A 25,679-nucleotide genomic window follows, 5' to 3' on the forward strand; every position below is an offset into this window, starting at 1 on the left:
TAATATATTCATAAAAAAATTTTTTACACAACAAATTTTATCATGTTTAACAGAACAAGGAATGTTGGTTGATGTGAATACACTTGCACACTTTAAGGGCACACCAAAAAGAACCTTAACCTTAAACAAATATAACAATATTGTATTTAACAAATGAATATTATAACAATGTGACCATGAGACATATTATATGGACTAGATACATCCTTACAACTGTGATATGAATGATGATGTTCTACTAATATACTGATGGTTCATAAAATCATACAAAAGTTAAAAATATTGCCCTATAATTATGATTAGGTTTGATCATTGCACATTTTATTCTTTTGGAGTTTTGAAGTTATAATACCTAAACTTAACCTTCATCTAAATCCTAATACATCTTATTTTATCATATCTACAACTTAAATAAATAGGATGGAAAAATTTGCATGGATACTTATATAGCTTTATTGAAATTTTTAAATAAACCGATCATTTCATTCCTTATTTTGTAATACACTAATTTTTCATCCCTTGTTTCAGATGATAACGAGAAATCATATACATGTACATGTGTACTTGGAGCTATGTTCATCTGAAATCATATACATGTACATGTGTACTTGGAGCTATGTTCATCTGAAATCATATACATGTACATGTGTACTTGGAGCTATGTTCATCTGAAATCATATACATGTACATGTGTACTTGGAGCTATGTTCATCTGAAATCATATACATGTACATGTGTACTTGGAGCTATGTTCATCTGAAATCATATACATGTACATGTGTACTTGGAGCTATGTTCATCTGAAATCATATACATGTACATGTGTACTTGGAGCTATCTTCATTGGTCATGTCTGTACATCATGTGTTCTTAAAAAGTGTATTTTGATGAAAGTGAAATGAGAAAAAATTTCAGATCTTCATTCGTAAGATTGTAATCATTTCATTACCGATCATTTGGAATCTTATAGTATTATGGAAAATTGCAGCATTTAAAGAATCAAGACTTGAAAAAAAAAGAGTTAAAATACAAATCTGATTTCTTTTTATGACAGTGATATGCTTTAAATGAAATTAATGCTGGATAAGATTTTTTAATCAATGTTGTTTTATAAAAGATAACAGTTGTGAAATACCATTTGTTTTTCTGTACTGAACTTTACAAAATCAAGACAAACAATGAATGGACAGACATGGCAGAAATAATGACAATGATTTGTTTGTCATAGACAACACATTTTGAGATATTTCATTGTCATCATTATACATGTGTTGGGAATTGCATTTTAACTCTCTGACTGACTGTAAATACAGGATATATAGGGTCTCCATGTATGAAATCCATTAACACTTTCTTACAGCTCAGTGTATCACCCCAACTAGAATTTGTAATTGTAAATGACAGTATCACACTTTCTGATTGGTCATTTGTAACACAGACTGTGATTGACAGTGGTAATCCATCCAATGGCATCAACTGTTCTATCTTGCTGTTGTGGCAGTAAACAAGATTCCCATTGGAACAAGCTATTCCATAAGATTTCCCATTCATTCCAACAAGTTCTTTGTTCCCTAATTGATCTGATGCTATCCCTACTCCAAACAAATATCCAGATTTGGTATCTCCAACATGACTGGAATTCTTCTCTATAGTCACAGACCAGAGTGAGTTAGAATCCAGAGATTCTGCTGTAAAGCTTGTAGAATTAAATCCCCATGTTGTCAAACATTTGTTCTGTACACGAGGAGCCTCCTTCCCAGCAGACGACGGGGACTTAATGAGAGGTATTATGCTTTGACATTTACCAGGTTCATCAGCTGAAATTACAGATAAGATATTTATTTCATTTTAAGTGCGATGCTATATGCTTCATTTCAAATTCAATACTATCTATAATTTAATAATTTTGAAAGAACAATTAATTTCTTTTCCTTTCAATAAATATAGGGATATCTTCTTAAAAATAAATTTTACTATTTATTGATATCAACCATTTTCATAAAAATACAAATAACTTATCACAACAATTAAAACATAAATTGTCAAACCACATTGAGAAGCAAGTGATTGTATCTATTTATTTCTTTTGGGTTTATTTTTGTTTGTTACCTTTTCATGCTGTTTTTTGTAAATTAAAAGCTTTTGTCCATTAAAACAAGTGGATTCAACAATATGCTAAACAGATCCTTCCTCATACACGATGGATTGATTAATATATTTAATTCTGCTTATGAATTGAAAAAAGGGAGATAATCTCAATTGTTGATTTTATCATTGTGTGTTGAATAATAAAAAGATGTAGTGATCCATTTCAATTTCACACTTATAGGTCTCATTCATTTATAATCAAACAGATAAATATAAGACCTATAATATACTTACTAGCCATTGTCTGTAGACAAGACATTGAAGCACTTCTAAACTTTGTCACAGCCCTTTTTAAATCTTGTTGTATGGAACAGCTTCTAACTAATTCACAATAATGAGTCCTGGATTTCTGTAAACTGTGAAATAAGATTTTTTTAGTCTTTGGACTTTTAACACATATCTGCTTATAACTTTTTATATCCATCAACATGTAGGTTTTGTTTTCCAGAAAGTGCTAACTGTGAAATAAGATTTTTTTAGTCTTTGGACTTTTAACACATATCTGCTTATAACTTTTTATATCCATCAACATGTAGGTTTTGTTTTCCAGAAAGTGCTAACTGTGAAAGTCAACTTAAATTCACTATTTACCCTTAACGACAATGTATGCAATTTATACATGAAAGACCCTTAATTATTGAAGATCTTATGTTGACCTCTAAATATCTGGTTTTTCTACTTAGTTATATGTGTTGCTGCCTCAGTAAAGTACATATCTTAACATTCCCTTTTATTCATAATATATTTTGGACCGTCAAACCCTATTCTGTTGACACTTTTTCTTTTAGAAAAATCCTGACTAAATTAAGAATAATGCCTTACCAATCTTCAATTTCCTGAGTTTGTTCTGTTAATGGAGGTATTTCAGTTGCTCGACTAAGTAAACCTTTCGTATGATCTTCATCTAGAATCTTCTTACAAGACTCCAACAGATCTTCTACTTGTTTAGAAGTTTTACTGTTAACATCCAGATGATTGTGCAGCTGAGATACAGATTTTGATTTGGCAGAAGTCAGTGATTGGATGAGAGCCTGTTTTTGTTGACGTAATGCAGAGGTTGTGTCCTCTAATAACCTGCGGTACTGATTCTCTACTTTCTGACATGCTTGGCGATGAACATCCTGAAAATGATTAGGAAAAAGTCAATTTAAGATCAAATAAAACTTAAATAAAATCCAATTCTTACCCTTTTATCAGAATTTTGTAGAAATTTAGATTATTTTATTTATGTTGAAAATATCATAGATATTTATAGGTTTCATAACAAGCCTGACAAGTGAGAATAGGATATCGCTTGATATCAACTCAAATTATTTAATTTCAATATAATTATAAACTAGCTGAAGACTTGTTTATTATTATCATTTAAAATAAATAATGACAGCTGTTGATATAAAGCAATATAAAATATTCACAACACTCTCCATGAGTAAAATAAAAAAATCCAAGAAATTTGATCTAGTCTTAACTCTTTAGCACATTCCAGTATGACAATGTATGACGTCATATGTCCTTTTCCAGTGTCAAACTGTAACATTAGACATTTTTAGACTTTTTGTATGCTTCAGAATGTAAATAAATTTGACCAAAAAGAGGATTGTCAGGGGAAATGTGGGAGTGTATATTACTTAAAGTAATCCCTGGACAAAATGTACATTGCCTTAATTCCCTTAAAAGTTATCATTGACAAAACGAATAATTAATGAAGATGCCATAACATGGTCTTGTGATGCAGAATTAACCAATCAAATTAATGCAGATTTTCGTATCACTCTTTTCCATATCACATTCCATGCAGTGTGATACAAGAAATATCTATTCATGCAAGAAAATGACCTCAACCATAAGAGAAACAGCCATTGAAATAAAACCAATTTTTTTACCTCTAATTCTTCACCTAAATCTTCCATCTTCTGACTTTGATCCTGTACTACAGTAGACATGGATTCTAAAGATTTCTTTGTTGACTCAACTGTCTCCTACAAAATATCAGATTGTTATAAAATTAGTCTCTAACAATATTTCGGGTTGAAAAAACTAGAATATGTGTTAACAGAACACGATGCATTGATCAATGTTGATTGCTTTATATCACATTTTCATACTTATTAACAATTTGTTCAAAAAACTAATTTGGTATACGTTTTATAAAATTTCGATCATAATGTAAGTACAAAAATGTATTTACTTATGTTTGGAATGCAAAAACCACCCTGGTAACATAATTTTTATTTTTCTGATTTTTAAAAGAACATATATATATCTCAAAATAAGTAAATAATAATGAAATGTGACACTGTTAAGAAGATTTAATAAATTATTGTTTCTCTGACGAAAGGAGTTATAAAACTATTCCATGTAATACAGCAGGGTCCTAATTCTAAATGGTTCTGAAAATCTGAATTATTGCATTCGCAAAATGCATACAGCAATAAAATTGTCCTTACATGAATTATTAAAAGGTATGCAGATTTATGTCTTTGAAAATGTGTTCTTTTAAATACAGCTTGGGAGAGATATTTGTAAACATGGTAAAAGCATATTAATGATAGAGATATAAGCTGTCTTTTGTATCACAACAAGCTATATTTACAAGTAACATTACATTGTAAAAGCATATAAAAAATTGTACATTTCACCATGGGGCATACAGATGACAAATTTTCTATCACTTTCAAATCATATGTCTAACATTATACATGTCAAATTTATACAGGTGAAAATCAGAGAAAAAATATATTTTTAGATTCTTGCTTATCAAACTTCATGAACTTGTCTAATATGCATATATAACAGAAAATTTTGTAATAAATATGATAATATCAGTCTTAATTACAGAAATCATTTACAGTGAAAGCTAGCTGAACCATATCATACATATATATATATATACATATATATATCTGGCCATTAATCTAACCAGATTTTTTTCTCCAAGATAATACTTTCTGTTTTTATTTACAGTGAGTTGACTGTTAGTGTTGCTTTCCATCAATTGCAACTCATTCAAAATTTTGACCAAATTGCAATTTGTTTTATAAAATCAAATTGTTCAACTGGTCAGAAATTTGAACCAACTGCTGTAGAAAACCACAGCCAAGTCATGAAAGTGCAAGGTGATAAAATAAAACATACTTACAATCCTATAAGACTTTAACTCCACTTTATTGATGTTGTGACAAAATTAGTTTATCAGTTTGTATAGTTATATTATATTCATTTCCATGCTGAAGGGGAACTGTTTATTTTGAATTGCTATTAAATTGTCCAAACTAAGCTTTCATATAGTTTTTCTTTCTAAAAGTATTCTATATTTATAAGAATCAGACATTATGTGAATTAAAACATTTCATATTCAGTAAAATATGTGTAAAATTGCAATATATGTTTGTAGGAAGTTTCCATGGGGGAGATAATAACTTTTCTTTCAAAAAGTCTTTATTCAAAAGAATAATATTTTAGGTTATCTCCCCTGAAAACTTATCAATAGCATATTGTTATTTCACACATATTTTACTGAATATATGATGTTTTATTTAAAAAGATATCTGATTCTTATAAATATAGAATACTTTTAGAAAGAAAAACTATATGAAAGCTTAGTTTGGACAATTTAATAGCAATTCAAAATAAACAGTTCCCCTTCAGCATGGAAATGAATATAATATAACTATACAAACTGATAAACAAATTTTGTCACAACATCATTAAACAGTCAGAAACCAGGTTGACATAGAACAAAAGAATCGAAGCTCTCTATTAGAGAAGGCGATAAATGTTTACTGTATTGTTTACTATAGTGACAAATTTTTAAAAAGTTAATAGAAACAAACAAAACTGCAATTTTCTTCTCAATTACGAGGTGTTTTATTTCAAAAACACCATTTGCATAAGTTTTCAATTTATCTAGTACATAGTTAAGCAGAACAATTAGATATCAAGTCGACGACATGGGTATCTTTCAAGTTGGATGACAAAAATGCATAACCTCCGATTTTTTTGAAAAAATTACCACGGACGGAAAAGATATCAATCTATTAGTTCAGTAATTTTCGTGTCTGCCCTTCCATTATGTGACTGAAGAAAAAATTCCAAAAAATAGGTAACAATTGTATCGAAAAGAGAAAATCGAGTGCACCTTTTTATGTTAGGACGTGTTTGAGTTGAGTATTTTGTCTTGATATCGTTCAAAGTAAGAATATTTCATACATCGTCTCGCTTCAGATTCTATCATTTTTATATATTAAAGCTACAGGTTGACTTTATAACACAAAAAAATAACAGTACTAAAAGATGAAATATATGGGTCAAGTGAAATACCTATCTAATGAGTCACAAAAACAGGGAAGGTGTGTTCGAATAGCTATTTTTTTACTGAAAGTACTTGACGACAGTCTTACAAGTTGGATGATGAAAATGCATATCTTCGAAAAATTCTAATTTTTTGTGTGTGATAATTAGGGTTTATAGTCTTCAACCACTAAAAAAATCTAGTCTGCCCTTCCACGAAATATTTAATTAGATTTTTTTAAATGTTTATGATTTTTCGAAAATTCCACCTAACAACCGATCAGACAATAGTTTTAAGTTGAATCAATGCAGACAATATCATTAACTGATGCTCATTAGCTAGTTGATACATTTGTCTTTTAAAATATAACTGACATATAAGGATCGTATTGGTGCAATGTGGATAAATTTATCGGTTTCCAAGAGCAAAATTGGTAGCGCGTCATCGCTACAATGGCTTCCATTTTTACGATTGTGAAAATGAACTGGCGTAATGGGGAGATAATTTTGACGAAGTAGGATCCTGACTGTTAAGTGGAGTTAAAGTCTTATAGGATTGTAAGTATATTTTATTTTATCACCTTGCACTTTCACATTTTGACTGAACAATTTGTTCAATATTCTGACCAGTTGAACAATTTGGTTTAATAAAACAAATTGCAATTTGGTCAAAATTTTGAATGAGTTGCAAATGGTGGAGAGCAACACTAACAGTCAACTCACTGTAACATGTTTAATAAAAGTCATGAAAGTATTGGTTGACAAAAATGTCAAATTTAAGAATTACAAAAAAGCTATGTTTACATTTTTCAAAATGTAGATTTAGCTTTAATTAATGCTCTCTAAATTTAACTTGCTTTAAGCAAGTGTGAAAAACAGGACTAAAAGAAGATATGGTAGTTAGAATGACCATAATTTACCTTGACCTGTTGACATGCAGACTCTCTAGCCAATACTTTGTGTCCAGTAATAAGGCAGTATGTTTCCCTAGACCATTGACACATAAACATAGATGGCACACTAAGACTTTACATTGATCACAGAAGACAGTGGCTTGGCTTATCTTACCTTGACCTGTTGACATGCTGACTCTCTAGCCAATACTTTGTGTCCAGTATGTTTCCCTAAACCATCACATAAACATAGATGGCACACTAAGACTTTACATTGATCACAGAACACAGTGTCTTGGCTTATCTTACCTTGACCTGTTGACATGCAGATTCTCTAGCCAATACTTTGTGTCCAGTATGTTTCCCTAGACCATCACATAAACATAAATGGCACACTAAGACTTTACATTGATCACAGAACACAGTGGCTTGTTCAGTGGTATGATCCTCACAGAATGCTGGCTTAGATTCACCTTCCATGTGACTTGGTTTACGTATACGATGGTGACATAAAGTTCCTCGGCGAGGATGGAATTTCTCTAAACATCTCTCACAATATAAGACAGAACACTGTTCACAGAACCATGTTGCTTTATTTGGCGACTTCCCATCACACAGACCACAGAGTTCATTAACATCCTCTGCGAATACAGGGCTATCTCTATCTGACGATTGACTCCCTAGGGACGAGTTCAGTGATAGACTGTTGCTCTTAAACTGTGATAGACTAGCACTTTGGATTTCTTGAAAACGGAACACAATATTTTCCAGGGCAAGATTTTTAGGCAAGTTGGTTAGTTGTTCTTTAGACACCTGATGTTTTTTCCGACATGAGGGACAATCTAATCCTGAAATATATATATATATACAATAACAGTTTAAATACATAATGGATGAAATCCATCCCTTATTGTATCTATGAAAATACAAATCTTGTGTTCATCATGTTGAAGCCTAGCTTATTAAGATTTCTTCTTCTTTCTCTTTCGATCATTTTTACATCAGCCAATGAAATTTCTTTTTTTTAAATGTATGAAGGCATGTATCATTTAGCTCAAAACCAATAGATCACAAAAAGGTACTCAAAAATGTTAAGTTAATCAAGGCATAGTCAGATCTTTGCAAGTAGATTACTATACATGTAAGTGTGGACAGTTTAGATCAGTTCTCTCGTATCTAAGTGATGACTTTTAAAAATAGGATTCTAATATGACGACCTATTATCGTCAACCAGTATAATGATAGTATATCTACTTATAGTGCATAAATATACAAAACCGACTGTTCCTCGTTACTCCTAACTTAATTATACTACCAGGTATTCTCAATTTTAGACATCAAAACCCACAGTTTACATAGGCCAAGATTCAAATACAATATAATTATCTCTTCAGCAAAATAAACAAATCAGTCTATTTCAATTCATTTTTCGTGGTAAAATTTCAAAATACGAAAATTCCCCGAAATAATGTTATTGTCTTGGCATGGCAACGAAACAAGGTGACGTCACAAGTATGTTTCTGTAAAAAAAACATCAAATGTAAAGGAAAAAAAGGTTATGTCATTTAGAATTGTGTACCTTCCTGTCCTGATTTGACTCTGGATTGTATAATATCCTCTAAACATTTCTTACAGAGACTGTGAGAACATGGTAACATTAAAGGGTCAGCATATAGTTCTAAACATACTGGACAGGTCAACTCTTCCTCCATTCTATTGTAGGGTTCATCTAAAAAATAATACATTTATATTGAGGCTGATAAATTAAGACTGAGGGTTATGTATAATAATTATGATTTTAAACCTTTGTGTCTAGCAATATGATCATTTGGTTTGAAGCTATCATTGTAAAATATTAGCTTGTAAAATTACCTGGTATTTTATTGAATAATAAAATTCATTGAAAAGATATTTACACATACAGTACATTTCCTGTAAAACTTATATCCAACTATATCAATTCCTAAACTGAACACACATTCAATTAGAACAACATAATTTGTCAATTAGTTTAACTGATTTGTATATAATTTTGTGATCTTGGTCATCACACCTACAGCCCTAAGGGCAGATAATTGTCTAATTTTACATGAATCCAATGAGGACGATGGTCGTATAAATGTCATATTAATGATGACCTACAATAATTTATGTTGACTAAATATACTAGGATCAGAATAATTTAACCTTTAGTTAGATCAAACTAGTCTCATCAGCATCATGTTTATTTTGATGTTTTAATTTAACTTTTGTTATGATGTTCAGTTACATATTTGGAATGTAAACTGTGCAATGATGTAAATAGTACCAGACATTTAAAGCTTGTTAGCTCAACTGTCTATTTTGAATAGATGTCTCAATTTAATGAAAATAAAGCAAATGAAAACTAAGTACAATAAGATCTAAATACCTAAAAGTAAATAATTTTGCATTCAGTGGTGTTGTTTTGAAGATGATAAGAGGAGTTGTATTCTAGATATATATATATTATATATATACAACTCGTCTAAACATCAACCCAACAATGTTAGATCTGTAAATTTGCTTTCGCAAATTTTTGGTTCTTCCCTCGCCGGGATTCGAACCCATGCTACTGTGATATCGTGACACCAAATCGCCTGCACTGCAGCCGTCCCGCTAGACCACACGACCACCTGGGCTCTCATAAAAAGAGCTTTCGCTGGTCGTGTGTTACCTTTCCTCGTCAGTTTTAATCTAGCGGCGTACTGCAGTACATGATATATAAGGCATGAAGATGTTATTGTTACAGATCAGCTAAATTATCTATAGTAAAGGATCCTACAAATTAATGTAATATACAGTCACAGAAAATAATTATATTTATAAGTATGTCTGAGTCAGTGACAACTCTACAACAGATGTATCCATCGGATCGCCATCAATGATGGTGATACATGGCTGTGTACATAATGTATATACAACTCGTCTAAACATCAACCCAACAATGTTAGATCTGTAAATTTGCTTTCGCAAATTTTTGGTTCTTCCCTTGCCGGGATTCGAACCCATGCTACTGTGATATCATGACACCAAATCGCCTGCACTGCAGCCGTCCCGCTAGACTTATATAAAGATTTTATGATGAAATGAAATAAATGCTACTAGACAGTGCATTAAAAGAGTAGTATTTACACAATTATTTGCCAAAATATTAACAGTAAATAGCCATGTCATTATATTGATGACTTATTACTATGACCTTGACCTTGATATCATTCATTATGTAAGTCTTGAACATATGTCTTAACATTACAAAATCTGAGAATTTTATAAAAAAAATGTGACATACATTACTTTAACTTGAGTAATTCTATTAAATTGTGAAATACAATAGTAAATCATGCACAGTGACTTAACACAGGACATGTGACATATTTATAGACACTTCAGTCTAAAGTAAAAGTCCTTTTACTGCTTTCAAGTACCATAATACTACATTATTAAAACAAGACAAACAAATTCAAAACTTGGTTAATGTATTCATAAACATTTTAAGTGAAAGTATTTTTTTTGTATGTATAATGTCCTCTGAATGTATGGTGCAATAAAAGCAGCATTTCCAACTTCACCAAGGATAGTCTCATAATTACTACCTTCTAATGTTTTAAAAAGCCTATCAAAGACAAACATGTATGGATTCAAAAAGGGGGGGGGGGGAGAATGGGTTTATCTAAAATAAAATAAGATATGGTATGATTGCCAATGAGATGGCTATTTGATCCACTTGAGTCCAAATGACATGGATGTAAGCATCTTTAGGCCATCAACAATGAGCAAACCCATACTGAAAGGTCACATTTAAAAAGCCCCATGACATGACATTAACGACAAACACTACAGCTCGGGTGGATTTTGCTTTGTCCAACCCTTTTACAGTGGGAGTGGACACCGGGTGGGCAAAATTTCTAGCATGTCCACTCTGCCCACCCATAGGAGTGGGCATGCAATTTCTTTTGTTTAATTAAAAGACTGGCAAAAACAGTCAATTGAAAAAAGCAGATAAGCAATTGTAATCACTATTTTTACAAAAAAAGAGATTATAGCTGGGGTGGGCACGGGTGGGCTGGTGGAAAAAGCAAAATCCACCCGGGCTGTTGTGTACTTGGACATGATGGAGTCAATATCAAGCCACATGGACTTACCTCAATGTTGATGCCATTCAGTGACCTATAGTTTTTAATTTCTTTGTCATTTTGTCTCTTGTGAAGAGCTGACTCATCGGCAACTACATGTATTATGCATCTTCTTTTCAAAAGTTTCTCTGACATGGTCACTATCAACGAAGCACTCTCCCTCAATTAATCATCATGTTATCTAAGTGTTTACTCCTTACCTTTAGAGCTATGCTGTGAGCTGATGGATATATTCTGAAGTTTCTCTGACATGGTCACAATCAATGAAGCACTCTCCCTCAATTAATCATCATGTTATCTGAGTAATTCACTGAAAGTAATTTAATTTTTCACTTAATTAGAGTTGTCATTTATTGTAATCATATTTCACAGGATTACAAATAGAATACTGGATCAATAATTCATTTCTAAATTAACAACCTGTTGTAACATCAACATGATCAAATGGCTACATGCAACAGAAAATATTTATAGGAGTCAATTCCAAAGTCGTACATAATAACATTGAACTAAAATTGAGAATAGAAATGGGAAATGTGTCAAAGAGACAACAACCCAACCATAGAACAGACAAGAGCAGAAGGTTACCAATCATGCCAAAAGGTCTTCAATGCAAAGAGGCGTCCTTCAGCTGGCCCCTAAACAAATATCTATACTATCCTGGATGATCTCTGACATTTTTACCCAGTAAAAAACACTTCATCTTGAGAAATAATTAAAAGATTGATAGACAGCTGAGAATGACAATGAACCATTAGACAAGAGAGTGTACTTTCTTACTTTACATGGAAATGCATTGAAAAAGACTGCAACAAATATGATGTCACTGTGGAATCAGAAAGTCCATATGATATGATCAATTTAATATATATAAGAGATCATGCTCTCCTTGTTCTTTATAATGACCAATTCTATCATGATTATGACCAATTCTATCATGATTATTACCAATTCTATCATGGAGAAATGTACATTGGACATGTTAAATATCTACTCAATTTTGGCTAGCCTGAAAAATTCCATTAAATCAAGTTCACTTAACATACATGTACAATATCTGCAGATGACCAGAATAGAACTTACAAGCTGATGTATTTACTTTCAAGAGTCATCTTCAAGGAATTTTTATCATCCAATTTTTTCTACAAAATGAAAGACCGATACATTTGAATTACTATGAGATTTCAAGGCGTTGGTATCATTTTGAAAATAAAATTGGGATTAAATATTCAAATTTCACATGTTCTATATCAAAATTTCAAATAATAATATGAAGGCCACCTTTGATTGTTGATGATGTGAATCTACCTCACTGGCGGATCCAGGGGGGGGGGGTTCCGGGGGTGCGCACCCCCCCCCTTTATTTTTGCCGATCAATGCATTTGTATCGGGACATATGTTTTGCACCCCCCCTTTGCCCTGGGTTACCTGGGTTAGCACCCCCCCTTTCGAATATTCCTGCATCCGCCCCTGTACCTTCAATCCTACCTTAATACAACTAAAAGATAGAGAATACCTGATATTTACTGATTATCAAAATTTAGCCATTTTCATTTAAATTATTTTAAATCCAAACATGACAAATGGACGTTTTGAGTTCCGTTTACAAGGTCAATATAAATGTATCAATATTATTAGCCTGATAACCTTACCTTTATGTATGAAAGTCAACATCCATATATAAATAAATCAATAAATACAGGTGTTTCTCATACAATTACTGATGTATCTACAGGTGATCCTAAATCAATTTTAATATGTTACAATTAACATAATCTAATTATCAGGTTTTAATCATCAGGATCATCAATGATCATACAGCTTTTATCTTTAGATTAAATACCTTTTTAGAGAAGTCAAAGTAGCAATTTTTCCTATAATTGTCCCATTTCCTCAAGTTTGATATCAATTTATTTTTTATTTTCAGCTGAAATTGCTGAAGAATTTATCATAGATTTAGATCAACAGTCTATTTTTATATGACCGCAAAAATTGAAATTTTTTTGGTTGTATATTGGTATGACGTTGGCATCGTCGTCCGAAGACATTTGGTTTTCGCACTCTAACTTTAGTATAAGTAAACAGAAATCTCTGAAATTATAACACAAGGTTTATGACCACAAAAGGAAGGTTGGGACTGAATTTGGGAGTTTTGGTCCCAACAGTTTAAGAATTAGGGGCCAAAAAAAGGTCCCAAATATGCACTTTTCTTGGTTTTTGCATAATAACTTTTGTATAAGTAAATAGAGAAATCTATGAAATTTTAACACAAGGTTTATGACCACAAAAGGCAGGTTGGGACTGATTTTGGGAGTTTTGGTCCCAACAGTTTAGGAATTAGGGGCCAAAAGGGTCCAAAATTAAACTTTGTTTGATTTCATCAAAAAATGAATCATTGGGGTTCTTTGATATGCCAAATCTAACCATGTATTCAGATTCTTTTAAAATATTTGGTCATGTTTTCAAATTGGTCTACATTATGGTCCAAAGGGTCCAAAATTAAACAACACAGTTTGACCTCCAAAACCGTGTCTCAGATTTGTCCCATTGTATGTCATTCTCTCATAAATCTTCAATGAAGTTTGAAACATCAATTCATAGAAGATCATTAAATTCAATTGGGTATAAAATTTGTTCTATTGATGTTTTTGGAAATCTGAGACATGGTTTTGGAGGTCAAGCTGTGTTGTACAAGAATCTATAAAATATTTTGGGATGCTATGAAGAACAAAGACGCTAAATTCATATAAAGAAGGATGAAATGAATTCCATCAGTTTAAAGTTGTCTGATTGGGAGTGAAAAAATCTTTGTATTGTGCTTCCTTTTAAGTTATTATCTGAAGAAACCATCCGTCTTCGGACGACACTGATGATGACGACGTGATACCAATATACAACCGGAAATCTTTTTGCGACATATAATAAAAACAAAAGTACAATACTTCAAAGATCTTAATACATGTCAATGCATGTAATAAGGATAAATTTGGTTTTTATAGTAATGTTTGTTAAGAAAATAACAATAAACATTTTTCAATTACAATATTTGATATCAAAATTGGGTTAAATCTATGACTGGAAATTTCCTCCTTCTATTAAATCAGACCTTGATAGGCTTGAATTCCACATTTAAGTAAATTTTTGTTTTAACTTTTTATTATAACTTACCTCAAGAAGTTTATACATAAACATGATAAATATTGATAACTTGTTTTATGTCATTTATCATTGTTATGTCTTCTTGGTATAGAGAGAGAGGAAAGATACAGAAGGATTAGAAAGATCATGGAAGTTATCCATTTTCCACATAATATCCATAATTCACAAACACATGACAAGGGCAGAAACTTATAATAATTCTGATCTGCACAAAACTTTAATGGTAATCATGGTAATATCATGAATATGTCGAAAGTGTTATTCCAATGTAAAAATTCATCTGTAAATCACTCAGTAAGGTTGTATGAAACCAAATAATAAATCTAGTTCTGTCAAGTATTTACAAATTATAGATTTTAGTGGGACCTTCTGATGAAACCAACAATAACTGTCACAACTGAGAAATGATTCAGATGATGAAATGGACAATGAAGATGACTTTCAATTCGAACAACCATTAGACCAGAACTGGTCTGTCATTGTTATAAATTTGCCTGTGGTTGTGATGAGAATATGAACTAATTTATTTGATAAAATATGTTATTATTTTATTTTAGGATAAAACTGACAGATTTTGAAGTACCAGCAAAAATTTTGAAGGATAAACGCAAAATCTTGTTTTGTCAGTCCCATGACTGACAAGTCAAATCAAATTTTCACGAAGTCTGAATTTGACATTTTAATGCGATAAATTTAACATTTACTAATTTAAGGCAACCTTTTTCCTTTTCTAATGAAGTAATTAACTTATCTTACTTAATTTAGAATGATTTGTTGAATGATGCATGCTCTCCAGTAACCATGGTAACAGAAGTGATAAACATAATAAAACCCATTGGTGGCCTCCAGCTGTTTTCTGCTCTATGGTCGGGTTGCTGTCTCTTTGACACATTCCCCATTTCTATTCTCAATTTCATGATAAATAGATGTCTATTTAAGAAAATTATAACATGCAATAAACTGTAAATATGAATGATATGGTAAATATCTTTGAATTTCTTTTCTTTTAAATGAAAATTTTATTTCATGGACTTGGTAAATTTTTATCAAAGAGCAGATTGCTCTGAGGGATACGATTGCCATTGTTTTCATTGACACATGTATACATGTAGCAGGCTGGATAATATTATTTTCAAAACTAATAGGGCTCTTCGTGGTAAGTTCGGCCATATTGGATAGGGGGCACCGGCAGATTTTTTAGAAAGAGGTGGAAATAGTATGAAAGTATGGGAATTCCTATATGTGTTTCCAAGCAACTGCTCTGTTTTAATGCTGTTTTCCTGTATTTTCACACTTTTTTTACCTCCATTATGAAAATCTGCCCCCTATCCAATATGGCCGAACTAACCGTGAAGAGCCCTATTCAACTGCACATGTAAAATGTAATTTACGTAATATGAATAGTTACAAAATATCCAATCCCAGATACAAGTGTATGAACAATGTACTTATTGTATTTTATTTTTGTACTATCAATTCCAAGTTTACTTACCACAGCAGTCACTGAGACTCAGAGTGAGAGAAGGTGTTTCACTTCGTATCTTATCACCTATTTTCCTGTGAGTTAATTCTAGGAGGAACCCCATTCCTAACTCTTTAAATATTTAATTTCCTTTGGGTCAGTGGTCATTACTCCTTTCCGTACACACTCGATGTGTTGTATTGTATTTTGATTGTTGATTCAGAATTGATGGAAGTTACTGCGAAAGGAAGACAACTCGAAACGATAATATGGAAGACTCCATTTCACCTGAAGGGGTGTTGTAGTTACACCTGTACGATGTGGACTACATTTATTTTAATTTAAATGATGCATATAATTTAAAATTATGCAACAACAATAACCCTCAATAGCAGACATACAACAAAATGTACATGAGTTTTAAATTAATCAATTGAATGGGGAATCCAGAGCAACCATTCAATCTAATACCCCTTGAAGTCAAGAAAACTATATGCATGCACATAATTACAAAATGTACATGTACCTAAACAAACCCTCTATTTCTTTATGGAAGTACAATATCAAATATCAGTTTCATAACGTGACATATACATGTAAGAAATACTCCACTTCAGTTCTAATATGACAGAAATAGATGATCGAATTCAGAGAACTCTCTCATTTTTATCAAAACTGGGGAATTCCCTCTGATGTGTTTCTAAATTTATAAAAACACTAAATATAAATACTGCTGAATTCTGATTTTCCGTGTAGTTAAAAACACGCATATAAGTCAAGGGAAATATCAAACATGAAGATTATGAAAAGAACATTATAGGAAAGTTGTTTAAGTTCAATCCCTTTGTTTGTTTTTACCTTTTAAAGCAAGACAATCATGAGAATATGAGATTTTCCTTAATGTTTAGAATAAAACGGTTGACGTGAGGGCATGGCCCTGAGCCAATGGTATAAGTCTACAGATTGCTTGAAAGTAATCGTATTCCAAAAACCTGAACAGGGTGGCTAGATATTACTTTTGATGGTCAGGCAAAGTGATGTGACAGACTTTGTACCCTGACTGTAATGAACCTTACCACCGGTAGTGTTTCAAGGATTATTAATCGTTGCCTGAAGATTGCCAGAAGGTCTGAAAGTACATTTGTACTTACATGGCTTAGGTTACAATACAGGACCTGGCTAAAAACATAGATCTCGGTGAACAAATTGACCTTATCTTGCTTGATTTTTCCAAGGCATTCGATAAAGTCCCTCACGAGAGACTTTTGTACAAAGCAGAGTACTATGGTATAAGCGGGCCAACACTCCAATGGATCAGGGACTTCCTAAGCTCCAGAAATCAGAGAGTCGTTGTGGATGGTAAAACATCTCACACTGCACCAGTCCAATCAGGGGTACCACAGGGGAGCATACTTGGACCACTCATGTTCCTTCTATTCATCAACGACCTACCAGACTATGTTCAGTCATCAACAGTCCGTCTATTTGCTGATGACTGCGTACTGTACAGAAGGATCCAAAATGATGCAGACTCGCAGTTACTACAAGAAGACATGAACAACTTGCTCAGATGGGAATCTGATTGGCAAATGGAATTCCATCCCAGCAAATGCCAACTGCTACGCGTTACCAACAAGCGCAAACCACATCTAACAAGCTACAACATTCATTTAGAACTGGTTGACTCAGCAAAATATCTAGGCGTCACAATCCACAAAACTATTAATTGGAACACCCACATAGAGAGTATAGCTAAAAAGGCTAATTCATCCAGGGCCTTCATCCAAAGAAATCTTCAGCACTGTCCCCAACAAACAAAAGCTGTATGCTACAGTACAGCCTGTGACTTCCTCTTAGTTATGTCCACCCTCTTGCATGGTCAACATCCAATGGTGAACATTTATTGGGGTATTCAATCTTGAGATGTTGGCCATTTATTGGGGGTCATAAATCATGGGCAGATTTTTTATCTAATTATGTTACCTGTTAAAATCAATCAGGGTTGAAGTTTTCAGCTGGTATGTTTCATTAAAATTTACCTGTACAGGTAACTTGGGTTTCTTTTAAAATTGACATTTCACCTTTTTTTGAAAATGTAGAATAAAGTATTGTTTTACTCTGTTAATTTATTATTATTTTTTGTCGTTAATGTTATTTAAATTTTTTATTTTTTAATTGTTGTTTTTTTTTCATTTTTGTTTGTTTTGTTTCTTATTCTTTTAATTTCTTCTTAGTAAGAATCTTGAGTCGAAATGTCAAAAAGTCAAAGCCAAAGTTATTGACTAGCATTTGAAATAAACATGATAAACAGACTTTTAATAATTGTTTTTTAAATAAAAGGTTTATATAAATGTACATGATGTACATTGTATTCAATTGTTTGTTAACATTATTAAATGAGTTATTACTATTAATAATAACTAATAATCATGCAAGTGATATTTTAAATAAAAAAAATGAAAGTAATTAAACTATCTGGTTTCTTAACAAAATAAGATGATTCAATATCAATCCTTTTACAATAGATTTTGATAACATCTAATATTATTCAGGAAAACTACAAGTACCATTATATGGTTTAGGAAAAAACTAATTTTGTTTATCTAAATTTTCTTCAAATCTCAAAACAAGAGTTGTGCACAAACAATCATCGAAAAGACTTATTTTCCAAATGTCCACCTAGTTATCATAAAATTTTGATAAATGTTCATTAAAAACGCTAATCATAATGAAAAATTTTCTTATATATCTGAATCAAGTGAATCTTATGAAAAGAAATTATTTAAAGAAATTGTCTTGAAACTTATTAAGTATGTTATCTTCAGTTTGGTTAATTTCTTTAAAAATTTGTCTCCAGAAAAAATAAAGTGCACTTCTAAAGATGGTGACACTTTAATGGTCTATTAATTAAATCATTTTTTTTCAGTGTATTATATTGTCGATAGTGCTGGACTGGCATGATACATATTCTTGGTATACATTTACAAAGTATATTTCAATCAACCTAGGCCTTTTAGATAAAGTCAATAATTGCAGTGACTTGAATGAATTAAGACTTTTAAAGTCCTTAATAAAAAATGAATTTAAAGAAAAATCTAAAAATAATAACTTATGATAAAAACTGTAAAGTTAACTTGATTGTGTCAATTAAGGTAGAGAATTTTTGGTCATAATTTAGAAATAGAAAATAGTGGACAATATAAAATTCCTAGAAAGGATAGAATGTGTAAACTGTGCCTCTTGTAAGTCAATGAAGAACACCTATTCCTTGATTGTAAAATTAACAAAACAACTTTGAGATATAAATCTATTTGAAAATTATTTACCTTCTCATTAAAAAATGTCTCTAACCCAAGAACAAAAAGTAAAAGAAATGCTTAACCTCTAAAACATGGATCATGTTTAAAATATCATATGACAATAAAAATATTATCAAATTTTGCTGTACTGAATATTTCTAATACTTATAAATATTTTATTCAATAAAGAAATAATGAATTGTGTAAATTTTATTTAGCGTAAGTCCTAAAGACAATATTAATCATATGTTAAGATCAGTCTATCTACAATAATAAACCATTTTGATTTTAGAAAATTAATTTGAGAAACACCTTGTCAATAGAAAAAGGCAGGCATTGTAAATGTTTGCAGTATATAAATTTGAAAATGAGATTCATTTATTCTTCACTACCAAAAAATAGACTTAATATAAAAAATAACTTAAATTGATCAAAAATTATTTAAAAGGTATAATATCAAAACTAATAGTCAGGAGACAATTATTTTTTAATTAAGCTGTTTGTTCAACTAGTTTTATTGTTTCATTTTATTTTTGAATTTCTAATAATCACAGTTATTAAATTTGACAAACACATACATGTATATTTTACCTGAGACACCTGACCTGTAAGTTATATAATTTTAACACTTCAATGCATTCAAGATTTCCCTTTATCCTTGACTAGTTTTTGAGTAATACCTTGTGTATTAAAAAAGCAACAGGGGGTATGATGATGAACATATAGGGCCACCATGGTGAACATATTTTTTATGGCCACCATTAATAAGATAAAGTCACAGGTAGTACTGTACACAACGCTAGTAAGACCATTGCTTGAGTATGCATGCTCAGTCTGGGACCCGTTCACCAACCTTAACATACAGAAATTAGAAAGTGTGCAAAGAAGATCAGCCCGGCTTGTATTGAACAACTACCAACAAACCAGCAGTGTAACATCAATGTTAAAAACTCTACAGTGGCAACCACTAGCCGAGAGGAGGGCCAACTGCAAAGCAGTAATGATGTACAGGATAGTAAATGGCCTCGTAGCAATACCAACGCAAGAGCTACACACTACATCATCCGTAGCAAGAGGACACACAACACGATTTCTCGTATCGTATGCCAGAACTTCAACTTACAGGCATTCCTTCTTCCCAGACAGCATAAGGATATGGAACAGCCTCCCACAACCTTTGGTGGACAGTACCTCACTAGATGCTTTCAAGCAGGGGGTACTGAGCTGCAGTATCCCTTAATCGCACCATCAGACTGTTTTTAACTTGCACCTGTAAATATTTTCTTGCACCTTTGTTGTCACACCCTGCATGGGCAATAGTGCGATAATACTCAACTAGAGGACTGCAATGTATTGGAAGAAGAAGAAGAAGAAGAAGAAGAAGTGACATTATTTTAACATGTTTAACTTTAATGACTTAATTTTTCAGCAATGACAATGAATTACACCAGTTGACCTGTTGTCAATCTCGTAACGGAAACCATTGGACAGTCTTTTCTTACAATGAAACAACCAGATGATCATTGTGACATAATCAATTAATGGGAAAGTGCACATAAAGTATATATATATATATTTGAAAGTGATCTAAGATATCATGTTCACAGGAAAAAAATACCATACCATGCATCATGTGCATACTGATGTTTACTTTCATGCATGATTATGAAATAAAATATAATGAAATTTTTTGTTTAAATCTCATTTAAGCGATTGTCGTATATTTTACCTGATTAAAACTATACAGTTCAAGTTCAGTTCATTGGATAATTTTCTTGTGGCTCCCAAAAATTAATTATCAGCAGCAGCTTATCGCTAAACCGAATTGTCGTATTTTTTTCAGAAGACGTAATTGAACAAATCAATTCATGAAAGAATATTTTTATATTAAAAAAACTAGATGATCTGCGGGATATCTTAAGAATTCAAAGATTGTTTTCTCTAAATTCGAAACAATAGTTATACAAAAAATGGCGACCTCCATGAAAATATTTTTTCTTCACAAATTGTGTTTAAAATAGGGACACAGACTTCAATATTGAGTAATAAAATGGAAACATAGTGCCCCACAACTTCATTCAAGTAGGTCATTTCTATGACACTTGTTCTTTCAAAGAACATCATGTACAAATAATAAAAAAAATATGGTTGTTGTGTACCCGGCAAGCTCAGTTTGAAACTGTATCAAGCCGATTGGATATAACTTGTGTATATCCAACCTTTAGAAGGACAACTACCTCTAAATAACGTGTCTACGAAGGAGTTTTATGATTGTATTGGGAGATTGCTGTTGTGAACCCAGGATTCTAAAAAAGGGGGGACCTACGAATAATACACGTTATCACTTAGTACTGTAAATTCAGAAATTATTGCGTGCATTTATTATTACGATTTTTTGTAAAATTGACAAATACGCTTGATTAATTATTGCAATGACAGGAACTTTTGCATACAGATATCAGACTTGGGGTCAATTACATTGGAATGTAAATAATTAAATTACACATTACATTGTAAAAATGGTCAGTTACACTAATTACACATTACACAGTTTTTGGAATGTAATTAATTAAATTACAATTACTTTACTAAAGTAATTAATTAAATTACAATTACTTTACTAAAGTAATTAATTAAATTACACATTACATTTCATCATAATATTTGATAACCAATATTATACATGTATGTATAATGTATGTGTAAAATATTCATGTAAACATAGTTTAAGCGTTGCATTTGATAACCATGAGTAATTTTAATGTTTTGTCATTTAGTCTGCATCTCTCTGGTCTGTACACTTTGACAGCCATTCTCAAAAGTATTTCTATAGGAACTTATGTGACATATATCGCTTGATTAGAACATGGAGGTATTATACTTCCATAATCAGTAGATGTGTTGATAGAAGAGGAAATTAGTTCCTATTAACTTGCCAATACATTAAGGGGTATTTTGACATCTCAGAAGAGAAGTAATTTAAATAAAACATCGCATGAATAAAAAAAAAAAAAATAAATAAAAAAAAAATCACTTAATAATTATTAAAAGGTATGCTTGTCACAACATTGAAAATAAGTTTTAGTACAAACAATGTATATAATGTCTATATCTTAGCAATAATTTGCTAATTAGATAAAATATATAGTTATAGTGGCATTGCCCCTGGACATTTTAATTTGATTAGTTGCTGTTTGTTTTTACAGCTGTTAATTTTTATCTCTATAATCCTTTTGTGTATACTAATTTGACAAAATGATTGTGTGCAGTAAATTTAAATTCAAACTGAACTCTCATTAAGATTTTTCACACATTTTTTTGTTTTTGTTTAACATGGTGATTTACTACTTTTCAATCTATTTAGTTAAGATCTTTCTTAAAAACATATGTATTTTTTCAAATCATAAAACTATTCAGAAAAAAAATCTGTTGGTCAAATAAGAAATATAAAAACTTTAAAATAAATTACAGAAAGTATGTGATATCAATATTTGAAAAATAAATATAATTTTACAATTTATATTATTAAACATAAATCCTGATCATTAACACCATAAAAGTACATGTAATTAAAATGTAATTCTAAAGTAATTGTGCATTACATGCTTTTTTCATTGTAATTAATTAAATTACCATTACAAGTAATTAAAAAAATGCTCAATTACACATTACATTCAATTACATGGAAAATTGTAATGCATTACACTTAATTACCATTACATTTTCAATTACCCCATTCCTGACAGATATATGTATCAGATATAAAAAATCCAGTTCTAATTATTGTTAAACTCACTCAGTCCGGTCCTACTAAAAAGCGCCGGGAAAAGAAAATGCGCCCGAGGAAAAGAAAAAGCGCCTGGAGAAGAAAAATTAGCGCCCCGAGAAGAAAATTAGCGCCCGGGAGAAGGAAATAATAATATTTTTAAAAAAATAACTAATCATTGCTTGTTTTGTCCTTAATATAAATTGGGATATGTACAATGCTACATCTAAAGTGTTGTACTTTTACATTTTAGATTTCAAAATTGTATATAAGTAAGTAAATAAATATAAATAAATAAGAGTATACATGGTATATAGAAGAATCATGAAAGACATATTGTCCTCGATCAAAATGTATATTTTGTAACTAAAATTAATCGGTGCCTGAGGTCTTTTTTTGCTGATTTATTATGTGTACCTCTTTTAATTTTGATTTAATTATTATTTTTTTGTGAAATTTGAGTTATACATTTTTCATTTTGATATCGTTTTTGAAAAACATGTCTTTTGATGTCTTACATGTTATAAATCTTCCGCATAAACTGTGATCCATTATTATCAGACTTTCGAAATAGTATTCATATATTATTGTTAAAATTGAAATATTCAGACTGCTTTTGTGCTTCATTACAAATGTCTATTATCTGAATTTGCAAATTACTTGTCTAAAATTTAAAAAAAAATCAATGTCCATAACTTAACAAAGTTGTCTAATGCCAATAAAATATCTATATATTTTCACCAGGCGCTATATTTTCTTCTCCGGGCGCTTTTTCTTTTCCCGGGGCGCTTTTTCTTCACCTGGGCGCTCCCGGGCGCATTTTAGTAGGACCCACTCAGTCGCATTATTTGCATTAATAAAAACCTCACAATAATTTCTGAATTTACAGCATTTGGCCGCCATTACTGGACATCTCACAGGTTCCAGTAAAACTTTGACGTCATAATTCAAAATATCTGACGCCATGATGAAAAAGTGATGGTTGTATGAGTCAATAGTTCAAGTGGGACAGATTCTTGGGTCAGCCGGGTATAGCCATAGGATATGGTGTATTGCAATTGTAACAGGAGGGGTTTTATATGCATACAAAAGTTTTATTTTTTATTCAGTTCACATATCGCAATACAAACATAAGTATGATAAGCTCTTGAGAATATAAATAAGATAAACATAACATTAAAACACACAACCAGATAAGATTTAAGTGGTTAGTGGAGATACCTTCATGAAGGATAACGGTAAAAATTCTTACCAAAAATGAAATGACGATAACAGCAGTTTTTGTTGCATGACGATAAAATGAACACTTTCATTTAGATGACTTATCAAGCTAATTTTATTCCAAAAGTAACAGTAATGTTAATTATTTGAGACTTGTGACAAATCACAATAAGGATATTTTGATGAATCACTTTAAAATTTTAACCTATTTGATGTCAAAGGTAGCCAGAAATGTTTGTTTGATGACTGATGGTAAAAGGCATTTCTATTCCCACATAAGCAGCACAATTATTTCAAATGCATAGAAACAGCACAGGCATCTTGAAATACATGCTAAACTTTTTCTTTTTATTAAAGTAATCATGATAAGATTTTTGCCATAGATATCGTAAGAGCAAAGCTTGTGTTTGTAGATTACAAGATGATGATTGTGTGATCTAAAAAAAATTAAGATTTTTTTTTACCTGTAAATAGGTATGATTGTTATAAACATTTTAATTGTAAAGCCCTATTGAAATGATTGAGTAAAATCCAGTATCAAGAATTTGACAAGAAACTATAATGCCACAAAAACCCATTGGATGATTATAAAAGCAATAATTTATAAGGTATATGTATGAAAGCTACACGTGGAAAATAGATAAGGTTTTTTTTGTCATCATGAGGTGCCTATTTGTCTTGATACTGCAATATCTTTCTCCTGTGAAAAATAACAAAAGTTACATGACAACAGCTGTTTTAAATCGTGATGTAATTTCATTTTAACTTGTTGCTTCCCCATGTATATATGTTATTAAGATAGTTAATTTTGATCACAGTCCGTGATTATATCATGAAAAATCACTCTGCATTTATATGAGAGTGCTTCCTTTTAACTTTGTATGATGCATAATTTATATATATGACAGTTGTTATCCAAGTTGTTATTTTCAATTTGGAGTAGAACATTGGCCCAGAGAGTATTATAAGATAATTTTTTTTAGTTTGGGTGATTTCATTGCTCAGTTATAATCTTTCATATGCATAATGGTTCATATGCATTAACTTTCTCCTTTGTTTTGCAGATCAATAGATCATGTATTCTGTATACAAACAGACTCACCCACCGACAGGCATAGAACATTGTGTCTACTGTAACTTCTTCAACACATCGGAGAGGAACTTAGTTATAGCAGCTGTTAATCAACTGCATGTTTACAGACTTAATCCAGATACTGAGGTTTGTACCAGATATTGTCAGGGGGGAGTGTAGTTAGAGGAACTTAGTTATAGCAGCTGTCAATCAAC

The 25,679-nt window shown here is 31.3% G+C and overlaps 2 protein-coding genes across 5 annotated transcripts in view; one reads left to right on the plus strand and one right to left on the minus strand.

Moving 5' to 3' along the window:
- Window positions 1-1,079: 1,079 nt before the first annotated feature.
- LOC143080970 (uncharacterized) lies at window positions 1,080-21,216 on the minus strand. Of its 4 annotated transcripts, none has more exons than XM_076257177.1 (8): window positions 21,135-21,216; window positions 11,686-11,795; window positions 8,911-9,060; window positions 7,641-8,179; window positions 4,032-4,127; window positions 2,971-3,269; window positions 2,383-2,504; window positions 1,080-1,817 (listed from the first exon to the last, which is right to left on the minus strand). In XM_076257177.1, exons 2-8 carry the CDS (start codon window positions 11,735-11,737, stop codon window positions 1,261-1,263), a joined length of 1,815 nt encoding a protein of 604 aa, XP_076113292.1. In that variant the 5' UTR covers window positions 11,738-11,795; window positions 21,135-21,216; the 3' UTR covers window positions 1,080-1,260. The 4 variants fall into 4 exon arrangements, with proteins under 4 accessions (XP_076113292.1, XP_076113293.1, XP_076113294.1 ...); XM_076257178.1 differs by lacking the exon at window positions 21,135-21,216 and adding an exon at window positions 12,585-12,606; XM_076257179.1 differs by lacking the exons at window positions 11,686-11,795; window positions 21,135-21,216 and adding an exon at window positions 9,254-9,275.
- Window positions 21,217-21,369: 153 nt separating this feature from the next.
- The window catches only part of LOC143080971 (cleavage and polyadenylation specificity factor subunit 1-like), a 62,548-nt gene continuing 58,238 nt past the window's right edge, over window positions 21,370-25,679 (plus strand). The window contains exons 1-2 of the mRNA XM_076257181.1: window positions 21,370-21,487; window positions 25,457-25,611. Coding sequence (XP_076113296.1) covers window positions 25,468-25,611 — 144 coding nt within the window. The 5' untranslated portion in view covers window positions 21,370-21,487; window positions 25,457-25,467. The remainder of the gene's footprint in view (window positions 21,488-25,456; window positions 25,612-25,679) is intronic.

Source organism: Mytilus galloprovincialis, chromosome 6 (genome assembly GCF_965363235.1).
Source record: "Mytilus galloprovincialis chromosome 6, xbMytGall1.hap1.1, whole genome shotgun sequence".
NCBI lineage: Eukaryota > Metazoa > Mollusca > Bivalvia > Mytilida > Mytilidae > Mytilus > Mytilus galloprovincialis.